Source organism: Periplaneta americana, chromosome 12, assembly GCF_040183065.1.
Source record: "Periplaneta americana isolate PAMFEO1 chromosome 12, P.americana_PAMFEO1_priV1, whole genome shotgun sequence".
NCBI lineage: Eukaryota > Metazoa > Arthropoda > Insecta > Blattodea > Blattidae > Periplaneta > Periplaneta americana.
In genome coordinates, this window is record NC_091128.1 from 10,518,694 (window position 1) to 10,535,401 (window position 16,708).

At 36.4% G+C, this 16,708-nt stretch overlaps 1 protein-coding gene across 1 annotated transcript in view; it reads right to left on the minus strand.

Moving 5' to 3' along the window:
* Nucleotides 1-1,734: 1,734 nt before the first annotated feature.
* Nucleotides 1,735-16,708, minus strand: part of LOC138709939 (uncharacterized) — a 70,566-nt gene continuing 55,592 nt past the window's right edge. Inside the window, exons 3-4 of the mRNA XM_069840627.1 lie at nt 8,053-8,196; nt 1,735-1,853 (exon numbers count right to left, since the gene is read on the minus strand). Coding sequence (XP_069696728.1) covers nt 1,735-1,853; nt 8,053-8,196 — 263 coding nt within the window. The remainder of the gene's footprint in view (nt 1,854-8,052; nt 8,197-16,708) is intronic.

Here is a 16,708-nt window from a genome sequence, read left to right on the forward strand (position 1 = left end):
CCTTATTCTCTCTGCTAGGAGATCGTCATATTGTTCTGTTGCCAGCAGATGGTGTGATAGCCTCAGCTCTTCTATCAGAAATGGTTCCCGTGCCAGTTAGTATACAAGTCTACCCAGAGGGGGCCATTTTTGACACCCCAAGTACTCTTTTTAGGAACGTGGCTTTTACTTTCTCCAGTTGTTCTAGATCTTTCTTCTTCAGATATATCCATACTATTTGCAGGCCGTAGGCGAATATTCGAAAATTTTTTGTGGTGAATAGCTGTTTTGCTGCGTCCAGAGATAGTCTATTTATGAGTTTGATGTCATTGATGGCTCTTATGGCTGCGACTGATTTTTCCGCGATATGTTTGCTGAAGCACGTGCCCGTTGTTTGGAATTTTACTCCGAGGTATTTGTAGTGGCTTGATTGTTTCAGTGGTTCTTGTCCGTAATACACCAGTTCATGTGTTGCCACTCTTCCTCCTTTTCTGAAGACCATCTGCAAAGTCTTGCTTTTGTTTATGCGTAGTGCGTTTTCTTCTGTCCATGCTATGAGGGTGTTGAAACTTTCTTGTAGATCTCTATGTTCCGTCACGCATAGGACCATATCATCTGAGTACAAGTATATGGTAGCTTTACAGTTTGCTATTTTTAGCGCTTGGACGACATCTGCCGTGGTGATATTGAATAGCAGAGGGCTTATTGGATCACCTTGGAGGACTCCATTCGTTTGAACTATAGGTGTCGATGTCGTTACGTTGTCGTCTATGGTCACCCTGTTGACTGTCATAATACACCTGATGATGTGGGTCAGGTAGTTGTCTCCAATTATCGTTTCGAGCTTCTTCATTATGATCTGTCTGTCGAGCAGATCGAAGGCTTTTTTGAAATCGATAAATATTGTATATAGTTTCCCTTTGGGATGTCTGAGTGCCACTTGGATGTCGGACAACAGGTTGTTTATGGCATGCAAGGTGGCTCTCCCCTTCCTGGGATCCTTTTGTCTGTCAGGTCGTATAGCCTCTTTGTCAGAACTTTTGAGAAGACTTTGAATAGTGGATTCTCCAGCGCTATGCCTCTGTAAGCATCTGGCAAGGATGTAGCACCTTTGCCTTTATAAAGAACTTTGATGGTGGAGTGTCTCCACTTTTCCAGAATGGTGCCGTATTCCAGGCACTTGTTGAATAGCCGAGTCCATGTCTGGATTAGGTGCGGTGCTGCCAGTTTAAGGTGCTCGTTTGCAATGCCGTCCGACCCTGCTGCTTTTCTAGTTTTTGTTCCCATTATAGCAGCTAATATCTCTTGCTCCGTTATTTTTGGGAATATTGGGTGGTGATTGCTTTGTACCGGCAGCGCTGCATCGCTTCTACTCTGGTTCAGAATCTCACGAAAGTGGTCTACCCAAATCTGCATTTGTATCATGTTTGGAAAGGAGGGTCTTGTTGTCTTGAGGGCCGTAAAAGGACCGTCCATTGCAAATTTGATCAGTTGTTGCGCTTCCTTTTCAAGATGGCTCGCCCTTTTTTCTCTCAGTAGTTTCTTGTAATGTCTTCTTTTTTCGTTATATTGCTTCAAAATTTCTGTATTTGATGAGTTCCTTGCTCTGTGTAGGAGTTTGACTTTCTGCCTTTCTTCATAGCACACTCTGTCAAACCAGGCTTGAGATTTCCTCTTCGAGAGTTATTGAGTTATTATACCTAGTAACAATAGGTCTATAAGTTTGCAATAATGATGTATCGTAACACTTGGTTTTCACTCACATCCTTGTTGGCAGTCATTCCAGGATACAGAGTTTGGTGTGAGATTTGTGGCAGAAGTCTCTAAACCTCTAAAGGCATGGCTACGACCTTGACTCGGAAGCTTGAGGGGGACTAGAGAGGAGATATCAATTCACTAAATCTCAGTATGAAACAAGGCTAGCCTTCTGCCACAATAATATGTCGCGCTATATTGGTGTTCTGGGGGTGATGATGGTCGCCTTCTCGTGGTGCCCCCTGAACTATGTTTAATGAACATAGAAAAAAACGACCATCCAACATGCTCAAATGACAAATACAATCCGAAGTAAAATATTCCGGAGGTGAAAAAGTCCCCTCATTTGGATCTCCGGATGGGGATTATTTTAGCATCACATAACAAGACAAAACACAATATAATTCTACCTCAGCTGAAGGTCTTACAGTGGAATGCTGGAGGCCTTAATCAAACCAAGAAAACTGAAATACATAAAATTCTAATAGATAAAGACATTGATATGTTTGCAATAATGGAAGCCAATGTTACAGCTCAAAAATTACAGTTCTTTGTTTTCAAGAACTACAATACATTTCTACAACCTAAAGCAAGACAAAGAACTAGTGGCATACTAGTTGGCATCAAAAGAGGAATAACTTCAACCTTTAACATTGTTAAACAAATGACTAAGGAAGACAAATCTGAAGTAACGAATATATTATGCAAATCTGTCTTTCAGGTAGAAGCTCCCTGTGAAGCAGGGTTGAATAATATATTTGTTGCTGTCAGGGGCGTATTTTGTGGACTACCGGGGCTACCGGCGGTAGCCCAAGGAAATTACAAAAGAAAAAGTTTATAATATAACATAATGTAATAATTTTGTATTATTAGTTTTACCACAGTAATTAAAATTAAAGCAATTGTTAGATTTATATGCACTCTCTGCTCTCGAAAAGAAACAAGTTGTCAAGGCGGCATCACTGCAGAAACCGCTGCTACGAGGGGTAGCCTGTGACCGTTCCGCTCACGCTGTCCTGTCGCACAACTGCCTGTCCCCCGCTACCTGTTTCTATCGTGCAGTGTAGGCCGGGTGAGTTGCCGCTCTCGTGATCGGTTTCTTCGAAGGTGCGAAGCAACAATAGGCTTAGTACGCTAGCTCATGAATGTGATTGTGTTCTTGCAGTTCAGTATTTTAAATTTGTGATTTGTTCGAGTGTCTAAGAGTTATATTAATTGTGAATTATGAAGTTTTTAATTTCCCAATTAAGTGATATTGTGAAAAATATGACAGAACAAGTTTCTGGAGAGGTTTGTGTTGAAAATGACTGTGTAATAGAAGGTTTAATAAAAGTGCCTTTTAACCGTCGTACATACAACGAGAAAGTTGAAATTGTGAAAATGGAAAGACCAACTCCTGAGTTAAATTTGTCCATGAACGTAAAAGAAAAACAGCGTGAGTACACACGCCATTTCACTTCAACATCATATGGTAAGTGGAATTGGTTGTGTGGTAGCTCTAAACTGTCTAAACTATTTTGCTGGCCATGTTTGTTATTTAGCCGCGAAACTAATGTGTGGTCAAAAGAGAAGTTTTCTAACATGAACTCCCTTCGAACGGCAGTCCTAAAACACGACAAATCAAAAGCTCATATTTGTAGTAGCATGAACTTTGCAAACTTTGGGAAGACAAGAATTGATTTACAGCTAGATAAGCAAAAAGCTCTACACATCAACCACACAATGCTCTTGTGAAAAGAAATCGGGAGATTTTACTGCGTCTTATTAACGCAGTCTACTTCCTAGGAAAATAAGAATTGGCTTTTCGGGATCATAATGAGAGTGTGGAATCAGACAATAGAAGAAATTATATTGAATATTTAAGTTCCTTAAGTGAATTTGACCATTTACTGGCCAATCATCTTGAGAGTTCAACAGTATTTCGTGGTACTTCTCCCGCAATTCAGAATTACTTAATATTTGCTATAAGTGGGGTTATGATAAAGAACATAAAATCTGAAATAGAGGAAGCACCTTTTGTGACCATTGTTGTTGATGACAAGTGATCAGAGTCAATTGTCCACTGTTTTAAGATACGTCGACAGTACTGCCAATGTTCAAGAACGGTTTATAGGATTCACAAATGTCAGTTCGGACAAAACTGCTGCTGCTTTGTTTCAGCATGTGGAAGGTGTTATAGCAGAATAGCTACAATGTCGGCAATAAGTTAATTGCACAGACATACGATGGTGCTTCAGTTATGGCGGGAAATATTAATGGCTTAAAAACGAAAGTTCAAGAAAAGTATCCTCAAGCACTATTTGTCCATTGTTACAGCCATGTTCTCAATTTAGTTTTGCAACAAACTATTTCATCCATCCCAGAATGCCGCATTTTTTTCAAAACACAGTCGGGTTTAGCTGCATTTTTCTCATCATCTCCTAAAAGATCAGAAAACTCAAGGAATTTATGGAAAAGAAATTCCCAAAAATAGCACCAACTAGATGGAATTTTACATCTCGGCTTGTAAATACAGTAAAGGAATACAGAGAACAACTGACTGCTTTCTTTGAAAATATCATTTGTAATGACTCTGAAGAAAACTGGGATGATGATGATGTAATTGTGCAGGCTCAAGGATATTTGTATTTTTTCACACAGTTTCAGAATATATTTCTTCTTGAAGTCTATGCTAGAGTGTTCGCACATACAGATGTGCTCTACAATATTCTTCAGACAAAAAGTCTAGACATAGCATACTGCTTGCAAGAGGTATCAAAGTTAAAAAATACTATATCCGAGTTCAGACGTAGTGGGTTTCCGTCCATATGGAGTAATATGGAAAATGAAAATTCTTCAGCCAATACAATGGAACCACCATTAAAGCGAAGAAAAGGAGATGATGAATTGAAATACAGGCAGCTGTACTACAGCATACTAGATCGTATGCACATGGAAATTACTGACAGATTTTCTGATTATGGAAAGCTTATAGATTCTCAAAAATTTTTTGCTTATAGAGAAAACTTCCCGAATGAGGCACTAAACAAATTATTTCAGTCCTATAACAGTCACTTTGATCAAGTACGTTTGAAAAATAACTTAAGCGTAATATATTCAGCAGAAGTCTTTGATTTTTCGAACAAACCTATCCACGAAATATTATCTGCCATATATGAAAACCAGCTGAACCAAGTTATTCCTGAAGTCCTTAAATTGGCAACATTAATTGTGACAATACCAGCTACGTCAGCATTGGTAGAAAGAACATTTTCTGTGTTGAAGCGAATAAAATCCTACTGTAAATCAACTCATACACAAGAACGTTTATCCGGCTTGGCACTGATGTCCATTGAAAAGTCATTTCTACAGAAACTTCGCAAGTGGCCCAACTGTAATTTCAATGACGAAGTCATCAAAGTATTTTCGTCCCAATCAAGACGTCTGGAATTCACATATAAATAAGTAAGGAATTTTATTATAGGGATTTTAAAATATATTTTGTGTAATAATAGGGTCAGTGGTAGCCCAGACCCTTAAACCAGTATACGCCACTGGTTGCTGTAGGTACGTTAACAGAAAGCCACAATTTAAGTCACACAGAATTGTGTGCACTCAAAGTTGGGTTTCTGGCGTCTTGTCAAACCATTTGAGTTGTGTGGACTTAAAGGGAAGAATTGTGACGGTGTCTTGTATAGTTCCTGGAGTAGCTCAATCGGTAGAGCATTCATGCGCTAAGCGAAGGGTCCCAGGATCGATACCTCGCCCAGGAACAATTTTTCCTTTGAAATTATTCACAAATCTGAAATTTGTAAAATAGAACTTCGGATAAATAACACTTCAAAATGTATAGCATATATAACCCCCTAATAACAAACCCAATTTGGACAATATAGTAGTTACACCAAAGACTCTCATAATTGGAGACTTCAGTGGTCATTCTAAAGAATGGGGATATTTAGGCATCAATTCTGTTGGCCATTCAATAGAAGATTTTCTTAACACCCAATCAATCCAATTATTATTCAACCCAGAAGACCCTCCAACATATCTTCATTCCCATGGAACATCTAATCCAGATTTAACTCTAATATCTTCAGACATATATAACAAGGCAAGCAGGAAAGTTCTGGAAGACCTGGACTTGGCCACAAAATCATTGCTACTTCTATTTTACTACATCAGAAACCTACAAACAAATCTTATAACAGATGTTCTTGGAATTTTAAAAAATCCAATTGGACTAAATTTAGAGAAGATCTAGAAAATAACCTCTCCATTAATATGAACGAATCCCCAGACAAATGTAACGACATAATTTGTGCAACTATGCTAAAAGCAGCAAAGAAATGGGTGCCCTGAGGAAAGATCCCAAACTACAAACCTTTCTGGACAAAAGATTTAGAAACATTAAAGAAAGATTATTACAAAACAAAATTATTTCACACATAACAATAAATATTATACACAAACTGAAGGATTACCAATGGGTTCACCTATATCAAGTATATTAGCTGAAATCTTCATTCATAATATAGAACAAACACACATACTAAACACTGACAACAACAAACACGCAGAGAGAATAATGTACTGGCATCGATATGTAGATGACATAATAGTCCTATATAATGGAAACAAAAGACAAATAGAAAACCTACATCAACAACTCAACAAAATACATCTCAAATTAAAGTATACAATAGAAACAGAACATAACCAAGCTATAAATTTCTTAGACATCACCATAACCAAAACAAATAATAGACATGAATTCAAAATATACAGGAAACCACAACTACAACACACATACAGAATTCATCGAACTATCCTATACAACATAAACATGCAGCTTTCCATACAATGACATACAGATTAATATTTAACATACCTATGAACAATGAGAACTATACTGAAGAACTAAACACAATAAAATATATAGCACAAGACAATGGATATAATCCTAACATGATAGATACACTAATAAAAAAGACAAAACAAAAACAGAACAAACCAACACAAACACCGCGTGAGAATAAATACATAACATTAACATATCACAATATCAATACTTACAAAATTGCAACTTCATTCAGAAAACTAAAACACAAGATAGCATAGGTACAAAACAAAAACACGACACAGAAATATCTAAATAATCACATCAAACATTCAAATAAATATAATTCAACTGGGGCTTACAAACTAAAATGCAATAGTTGTCCACATTTTTACATAGGACAGACAGGAAGAAAGTGCATATGTAGTAGAAAGTCATAACTTATTATTTTCACAAAGTTCACTTTTTAAACAAGAGCTCAGCACTTTTAAGATAACAAAGAATCAGTTTAAAATATTCACAGACATATCTGTAACACTTTCTGTGATAAGGGTACTTAAAGATGGTGAATTTAACACTGGTAATACAAGGTCTCTAATCTTACCTTAATGGATAGATAAATAAGTGAACTAACAAAGTAAAGAACAGAGGAAGGACTGAAGGAACTAATTAATATATAAACAAGTAGCTTGATGATCAGTCAGTTGGTAACAAATTTGGTTATGGTCATTCCAACCATCATGGATTCTATGAGTCTGGCAGTTAAAAGAATTCTGTGTATGAGACAGAAGTATCTCTTAACACCGAATTCGTTACCTACAATGATGCGTTCATGGTTGAAAATGATGACTGATAGAACTACATTTGACGTGGGCAAGAAATGAGACCAGTAAATTTTTCGTGGAACTCTAGTAGTCAATAAAGAAATTAATGTAAAAATATATGAAGGGTTCACAACCAGAGTGGACCAAGTCCTTCTGGAATAATTTTGAGAAATTGAGTCTTAAAAGTACCTGACTCATGCTTAGCAACCTTCACTTTCCATAGGAAATGCTGCCCTCTCTGGAGTAACAAATGAGTTATTGACTTAGTTTGTTAAGGCAATGAATAAATCTAAGTTTTCTTCATCTGAGATTGCATTAATCCACAAACTGACCACTGGTAGACTTGATCCACTCTGGTTGTGAGCTCCTCATATATGACAGAAAGAATTGAATGAGGAATTTGAAAAAGGGACCAAGTCCATATTTTTTGTAAATTGAGTTTATGCCCATTTCTGGGTCTACATACACTCTTCTTGGATTTCAGCATTAAAAGGAACGAAGTCCTTTAGAATGTACACATTTAAATTGTGTATCAACATGTTTGGACTGTTATATATCCAGATCCATACAAAAGGTTTTTTGTCGTTTTCTTCAAATTTACTTTTCCAGACTTAGTCCCTTTTGAAAATTCCTGATTCAATTATAAAATAGAATTCGAAGGCACAATTAGCTCACCAGATTGTATCACCACAGCTGATTTCCCTGCATGCCATGACAGGGGAATAAGTTCACTGCAGCCTTGTTCTGTACATCTGACACGTCCCAACACATGGTGCGGCCCTTGGGACGTATGTCTTTGTGCCACGTCAGTATGAAATTCTGTGCAAAACAACCACATCACATTTTCAATGCTCTATTATCATTTACCACTCTGTCATCACCTCAATGTCTCTGAATATTGTCAGTCTTTTAAATGAGACATTACACAACAATTACAATTACTGAAATTTGATTGTTTTAGTCCTTGGCCCACAGTTTTTAAGTTTCAACAAAATTTCTTTCACGATTATGAAAGGGTTTTCCAAGAAACCATGTCTCAAGTAGGTGAGCCTCTGAAGAGAAAACATATCAACTATAAACGCATCTATTGCGAAGTGTTTGATAATATTGATAACCACTTGGATGTAAGATTTCAAGATTATTCTAAACTGAAATTTTTAAATTTATTGTCGCCTCAAAACTATGAAAAATATACTAACCAATTCCCAGAAAGTTGCTTTCAAAATCTCATAGATACATATGGAAAATTTTGATTGTAGTGTACAGCAGTAAAGAGTTTAGAAATAAAACCATGAGTGAACTTGCAAAACTATTGAGTACTAATTCAATGCTGAAAAAAAGTTTTCAGCAGTTTAATGTGTTAGTGACATTACTGTGTACAGTCACAGAAGAAAAATCTGGCCGATGAGCAGCAAAACTCGTAATGTTACTTACGCCGGTTTTTTTGTAATTATCACAGTACAGAGTATCTAAGAGGGATACTGTTTACTCCCCCCAACGTTGCTGGTCTCGGAAGGAGAGGATTTCGGACTGTTTCTGTTCACATTCCATAAGGTTGAAACTCTTGTGTTCTTGTCGACATAGGCCTACAAAAATTTTCTTAGTAAGCATTGTAGTAGTAATTTTCAGATAAGTCAATATACAATACAATATAACATAAATATTTATTTGTTATTCAGTCTAAATGACTTATCAGTGTTTTAAAAAAAGATCAATAAAATGTATAAATATAAATATTCATTGAAGTTAAAGGTTAAAATAATGCTAACGTTTTCGCCTATTACCACCTTTAGGCATTTGAGCAATATTTTATATTAGTTACTTACGATACGTATATATTATAGAACGAATTGCATCATGAACAGCTCAACTTCCTGTTGAAAGTCATACCTGCATTCTACGTTTCAACCATCTGAAATTATTTCGACGTCCACTCAATATGAAGTTTAATATTGGAATCAATAAGAACCATAAGATTATATCATTATAATACATATAATTACATCAATAACAACGGCACATACCAGTAATTGGTAAAATTATACGACCAAATGTAAGCATTAATAACACATTATAGAAGTAATCAATTTTTATTACAAGGTAATATTTTATTTAATTTGAATCCATTTTAAATCTACAATTTAATCTTTGTGTCCTATAGTTGTTTTAATTATTGTCGTAAATTTAAGTAGAGATGAGGATAATTAATTCAACTATCATACATATCAAAACAATAATTAACTCAACTATAGTTTATTATTTAATTTGCACAAATGATTTTAATCTGTTAGTTTTAAGATTGATTAATGTATATATTCAACAGCCATGCCTTTTACTGTAAATTAATGTATCACATGATATTGTTGGCTCAAGTGCCTGAAGATGCCAATAGGCGCAAAAAGTTAGCATTATTTTAACCTCAACTTCAATGAATATATATTTTATAAATTTTATTGATCTTCTTTAAAACACTGATAAGTCATTTAGTCTGAATAAAAAATAAATATTTATGTTATATTATATTCTACAGAAATTTGTTATTTCATTGTTTTTACCATTGCGGGTATGAGGAATGTTACTGATTTCATTATCATCTCCTCTGTTCGTCTCTCTTTAGTCTATAGACCAGGGATCCTCAACCTTATGAATACTGCGGGCCAATATTAAAAAAAATATATTATTGGAGGGCCACAGACATCGTCCAATAATAAATTATTTACATAAATGTCTTGCTAATTAGTGATTATTGTAATTTATATTAATTAATAATACAGGTCTGTTCAAATATTTTTTTTTAATTTTAAGTTTGAAACTTTAGTATTGGGCACAGCTGCTATAGACGTACTACATTTATGCAAATCTAGTCTTTCAGGTGAAGCTCCCTGTAAAGCAGAATTGAAATTATTCAAATCTGCTTTACAGGGAGCTTCACCTGAAAGACTAGATTTGCATAATATATACGTTACTGTGTACGTTAACAGAAAACCACAATTCCAAGTCACACAGAGCTTGTGTGCACTCGTTGTGGGTCTCTGGCATTTCGTCAGCCCATGCGAGTTGTGTGGATATAAAGGGAAAGGTTGAGACGGTGTCGAGTGGAGTTCCCGGGTAGCTCAGTGGTAGAGCGCTGGTACGTTCAACCAGAGGTCCTGGGATCGATACCCGGCCCCGGAACAATTTCCCCTTGAAATTATTCATACTACATTTATTTATGGTTTATTCTTATTTTAATATCTTCCTGGCAAAACAGACTGCCAATATGACGAAGAGTAAACAAAATTGAGAAAGATACAATACATAGGAACTTCGTTCTAAGACGATATAGAAGTCAACAGTCAGATAAAGTAGAATAAATATAAATTGATTGAAGTAATCCAATACAAACAGTATAAGTGAACATTAAAATAAATTGAAATAAATATATATAAATTAATTTAGGTAAACAATTAATAATAGTGACGAAAGAGGAACATAAATAGATTTGTTAATTAGAAATAATTTTTGTGCGATTTAAGGAAACGTTTGATTATATAAGCGGTTTACTATAACTCATTTATTTATTCTATTTTTAAACCTACAGTATTTACTTTAGTTCTGAAAATAAGGGAAAATATACATTCCTGAAGTAAAATAATTAATATTGAATGTTCTTTTTATCACAAATTAAAATGTTCTTCTTTCTATGTAGCTCTAGTGATATACAATAGTTTCCTTCTGGACTTAATAATCTGTCCAGAAACCATTGGCATTGTTCACTGTATCCATTCTTCTATGTACAGAATTAACAAGGTTGTGGATATATCTATCTGACAATGCAACATCATCCCAAGCATCTGAAACGAGATCCCACAATTCGTCCGTATACCTAGGACGCCGACCCTGTAGTTGTTCATTAACACCGCGTTACACTTCCGCCCCACATTTTCTATGGGATTTAAGTCAGGACTTTTTGGCACCCATGGAACCTCTACGACATCATCCCTGTGAATGTTGAACCACCGCTACATGGCAACACATGTGTGTACGGAAGAAAAGTCGTGTTGGAATTTTATTTTGTTTTCGGGCTGAAACACACGCACACTAGGTAGCATCACATTTTCCAGTATATTGGTGTACTGATGCCCATTCATATGCCCATGAATCCTCCATAGCGCGCCGCCACCATAACCAGAAATCCATCCCCACATCGACATGGACAAACGACCAATGCGTTGCCTCTGGACCACATATTCAGGGTCAAATCTCTTGGATTGTTTCGGTCGATATACTTGCACTGGCCCTGTGCTGTGGTTCATAAACACTTTCTCATTCGAAACGATGACCTCTTGCCATGGATAGTTGTAATGCATTTGGCAAAATGCGACACGATCAATTCGATGGTCTTCAGTCAGAACTTTACCGCCACTCTTCTCGGCACAATATTGGCACCATTGAGCCTTTTAGAAGCCGTTCTGTTGGAAGCAGGAAATCCCGTGTCGGCAACAAGCATTTTAGAAGTGTGAAATGGAAAGTGCCTCGAACGTTCTATTAACATAAGATCTTGTTGTGGTGTTGATGCCTTGGGTCTTCCGCTAAAAGGTTTACGAGTTACGTATCTTTGCTCTTGATACTGCGCTCACCATCTGGACGCTATTCTAGTCGCAACTCCATAGCGTTCTCCAGCTTGCGCCGCACTAAATCCGCCTTCCTCGATCAGTGCAATTACTTTGGCTTTGACGTCCATAGCTATCGAACTGAAAAACTAATGATGATTTTCGAAGTGGTTGTGGCTATTTATAGACAAAATCTGTTGGTAAAGATGGACAGGGTCACGTGTCTAGGACTCTAGAAAAAACACGAAGTAGGCTATACAGTGGTCATAAATCATAAACGTAGTATGCCTGTAGAGTGAAGACAGACGAACATAGGGGATGAAAATTACATTAACAACATTCTTCATATCCGCAATGGCAAAACCAATGGCAAAACAACTTTCTATATGTCGACTAAAACACAACAAACATTGCAATTATACAAATACAGTATATTATAGACTTTAAACAAAACCATTCCGAACGTCAGTCTCTCGAAGCGTAGCAGCTATGAGGGGAAGTCAATAGTGTCCCTATTAGACATTCTGAACAGAAAGAGTCCGAAAGCCTATCCTTCCTAGCCCAGGAACTTCGAAGGGAGGTAAACACTATCCCTCTTAGACACTCTGTACTGTGATAATCACAACAAAACCGGCATAAGTAACATTATGAGTTTTGCTGCTCATCGGCCAGATTTTTCTTCCGTGACTGTACAATTCCTGTGAGTACGTCTTTAGTAGAAAGGTCGTTTTCAATGCTGAAGAGAATCAAAAGCTACTCTCGAAATTCTACTGGAGAAGAGAGACTATCTCATGTTGGAATTATTCCAATTGAAGCGCACCTACTAGGAGAACTCAGGAAGAAGAAAGAGTTCTTTGATGAGGTGGTTACCAAATTTGCTTCCCAGGAGAGAAGGATTGAATTTCAGTTCCGTTGATCTTACTGTGAGAAGTGCCAAGGGTGAGTTTAAAGCCAGAAGCTTGTTATTTTATATCAAATGTTGTATAATGGTAGCTTTAAGAAATTTAAATTGATATTAGGTCTACTTATTTTAATATATGTTCTTTTAAATTATTATCAGTTGTGATTTTATCAAGGCAAGCCCCTTGATTTACTATTATTTATCTAACAATTATAATATTCAGTGCTTCGGCTGTCTGAATGGTCACCGCATGCCACTGTCCAAGTGTACAGTTTCATCACTTGGACAAAGACAAGCCCCTCCAACATACTTACAAATTGATCTAAGGGAGCATGCAAGGATTCCAACTCTGTGAATAGATTTGTGTGTTAAGAAACTTCCCAAACTATGATAAATATCTGGATCTAAAAAAAGAGCTAGACAGCAAGGAAGTAATATAATGAAACAAAACACATTAAAGAGATCTGGGCAAGTTGTTTGACATATGCAATGAAAGAGATTGGAAATAAGGAGGGCCAGGTGTTTCTTGAAAAGCAAAGAGAAAAGTATTTTGAAGTAGCATGGAAGGTAGTGATCTCAAACAGCTGCAAAAGAAACCAGAGCTCGGTACGAAGAAGTGAAATCTGTGTGTGTCTAATGCCTACCCACTTCACTTGCGTGATTTTGCATACCGCGGATAGATGACAGGACTGTGATCCATTTTCAAGTTGCACACCACTTCGACAGACCACAATATGCATAATGTGTATCTGTTAAGAGTTACGTCGTGTATTACAGTGAGTATATGTGTAAGTGTAGTGTAGGAAATGATGAGGACGATGACAAAGGTGAGGAAGAAAGAAAGGGGGAAACCCGGTGCTGACACGTAGCCTACTCCTGTTGATAGCACCCAGGGGACCACCAGTCTTAATGTCCCCATCCGATGGGTGAATCTCTATCAACAGTGACATATGCCTTCTTTTCATATGCACGTGGAGAGATTTGGGATTTAATTCAGGCATACTGCTGCACAATTTATTGAGTAAAAGTTGTGCACCACCATCTCTCCTAGTCCCGAGGTAGAAATCTTACATGAAAATTTCTGAACCTGCTGAGAATCGAACCTGAGCCGGCTAGTTTGAAGGCAGTCGCATTACCACAGCACTAACTTGGTGGACATGAAGAAGTGAATTTATATCCATGAAAGGAAGAGCAACCGACCCTCTTCATCATGTTAATCACCTAATACATCTGATAGCAAGAATGCATATCGACTGTCTGAACCATTATCTTGATTTTCAACATTATTACTTGCTTCAAAGGTTCCCTCCTCACACCTAGCGTCCCTAACAACATATTCCAGTCACCTAAAGTAGTCAGTGCCTTGGATAGAGTCAGTCTTCCAGATTGTGCAACAGTATTTGTAGCTCGAGCCATTGCTGAGACACTAGATAACATTAGAGAGTGGAACAAAGCATCTATTGGTATCAAATACTCTCTAACATTAATACTGGAAAGTTCACGATAAGAGAGGCGAATGACTCATCAGTGCTATCTAGTGGCAGGGAATGTTGACAGTGAGGATAACGTGGCACGTAGAGCGGTAAACTGCATCTAACAAGAGTTTTGTACTTCAACACGTGGTGTAAGTCGTAAGGATTATTCTCATGGCTGTTCCACAAAATGTCAGAGAAAAGTGGAATTGTTTGTTCTGTGTTCTTCTGTAAAAACTACGCTTGGCAAAAAGATGCTAGATCGTTCTTCAGATTTCCGAAGTGAGTAGGTGAGTGAGTAGTCATGTAAATACAAGTAGTCTATTACTTTTCTGCCACAGGATGATGATGATTATTACAGTAGAGTCAGTAGATAACTTGTTCTGTGACCTTATCATGTGTTGTGGCTCTCACCAATGGGTATGGAGAAGGAAGATAATTAGTCTGAGATGAACTTTCGTGTCAGTAGATTCGTATAATTTTAATCATGAAACAAACTCTCTTTCTGTTAGCTCATTCTTTTCCCACTTGCACGATTCACATGACAGGTCTCGTGTCCTCACCATCATCATCATCATATTATTATTATTATTATTATTATTATTATTATTATTATTATTACTGTTATTTGTTTTTGTCTTATAGATGTGCCATATGGGTAAATAAATGTAAAAGACAAGACCTAGACGAAACGTTTAAAACTAGAGGAACAGAGTATCTGTACAAAAATCACAGAATATGTTCAGATCACTTTAGATTATCGGACTTCAATAACCCTAATTTGAAAAGTCAGGAGTAAGTAAAAATAAGGTGTAATTGGAAAAGTACCGAAGTTTCAAATGAGTCATAGACCTGTTACTTTTTAATATATTTTTTTAATAACAGACTGAAGAGAACAGCTATTCCTTCACTGAATTTAACAGCGCCGTCTTCCGAAAATATGGGTCAAAGTACAATGAAAGAACCGCGAAGGTCCCCAAAGAAACGCATTAGACCTTCCATCAAGGAGGCGACAGGTTCTCCGATTCCAGACAGAAACGACGATAGTCCTCTACCAGGTACCTCATAATCAGATAGTACATTAGCAATAACATGTTCTCTGTGCTAAGTGAATCAGTTATTAAACTGCATAAAACTACTTTACTTCCATCATACCAAACACAATTTCTTTATAGTTTCTCCATACAAAATACTGAAAGTCATGACTTTTTCAAACTAAATAGACGCATATTGTGATACGCAACATAAAAATACGAATTATTGATTTTGTGAAGAAAGTGTGTGAACTCATGTTTTCTCATAAAAACTGATTCAGTTAGTTATTCAGAAAACATTATTTACCTAGCCCTAGACTTTCAAGACGTTATTAATATTTCACTAAATTAAGTCCCTGTTTATTTTTTAAGATGCAAGAAATCCTAAAAGGTCAAAGATGGCTCAAGATCTTCAGATAAAGACACTTTCTAAGAAATTGATTCCAGCTCAAAAGTTGGTATCTAAACACAAAAAAATTATTTCATCTCTTCGGGCGGAAGTGAGAGCTCTGAAGACAACCAGTTCAAATACTGATTTAATCAAAATTGTTTCTAATGATGAATTCATTATGTCGCAAGTGCGTTTAAAAAGAAAGAAAAAAATGGGAAGGCGGTATTCCAGTTACGATAAAAGTTTTGCATTGCACTCCATTATTGCTCACCTCAGGGCTACAGATTTTTAAGGAGAAAATTGTGTTTGCCAACAGTCAGATCTCTCCGAAATTGGCTTCATGGATTTGGTATAGGCCCCGGTATAAATCCCACCATTTTACAATTATTAAAAGTAAAGTCTGGAATGCTGCCACTAAATGAAAAGGTAGTAACAATTATTGTAGATGAAATGTATTTGAAGGAAAATATAACGTACAATGCTAAAGTGGACATTTTTTAGGGATTCATTGAATTGGGTATACACAGCCCTAACCAACAATCTCAAACTAATGTAAAAGATTCAGAGGTACACTTGCAAACCAAGCAATGGTTTTTATGATTCGAGGAATGTGTAAAAATTTTAAGCAAACCATTGGTTATTTTCTATCGAAAGATGCCATGCCTGCAGAGATTTTAAAATCACATCTGCTTGATGTAATAAATAAAATAAAAGAAACGGGATTTATCCCTAAAGTGATTGTTTCAGACCAAGGATCGAACAACACTAAATCGAGAAGACTGCTTGGATGTAATGAAGTACAGCCTTATTTTGAACACGATGGTGAAAAAATTTATTTGTTTCATGATACACCACATTTGATTAAGAGCGTAAGGAATAATTTAAAACATTATAATTTTAAGCTATTTGATAAATTAATTAAGTGGGAATACCTAGAAAAA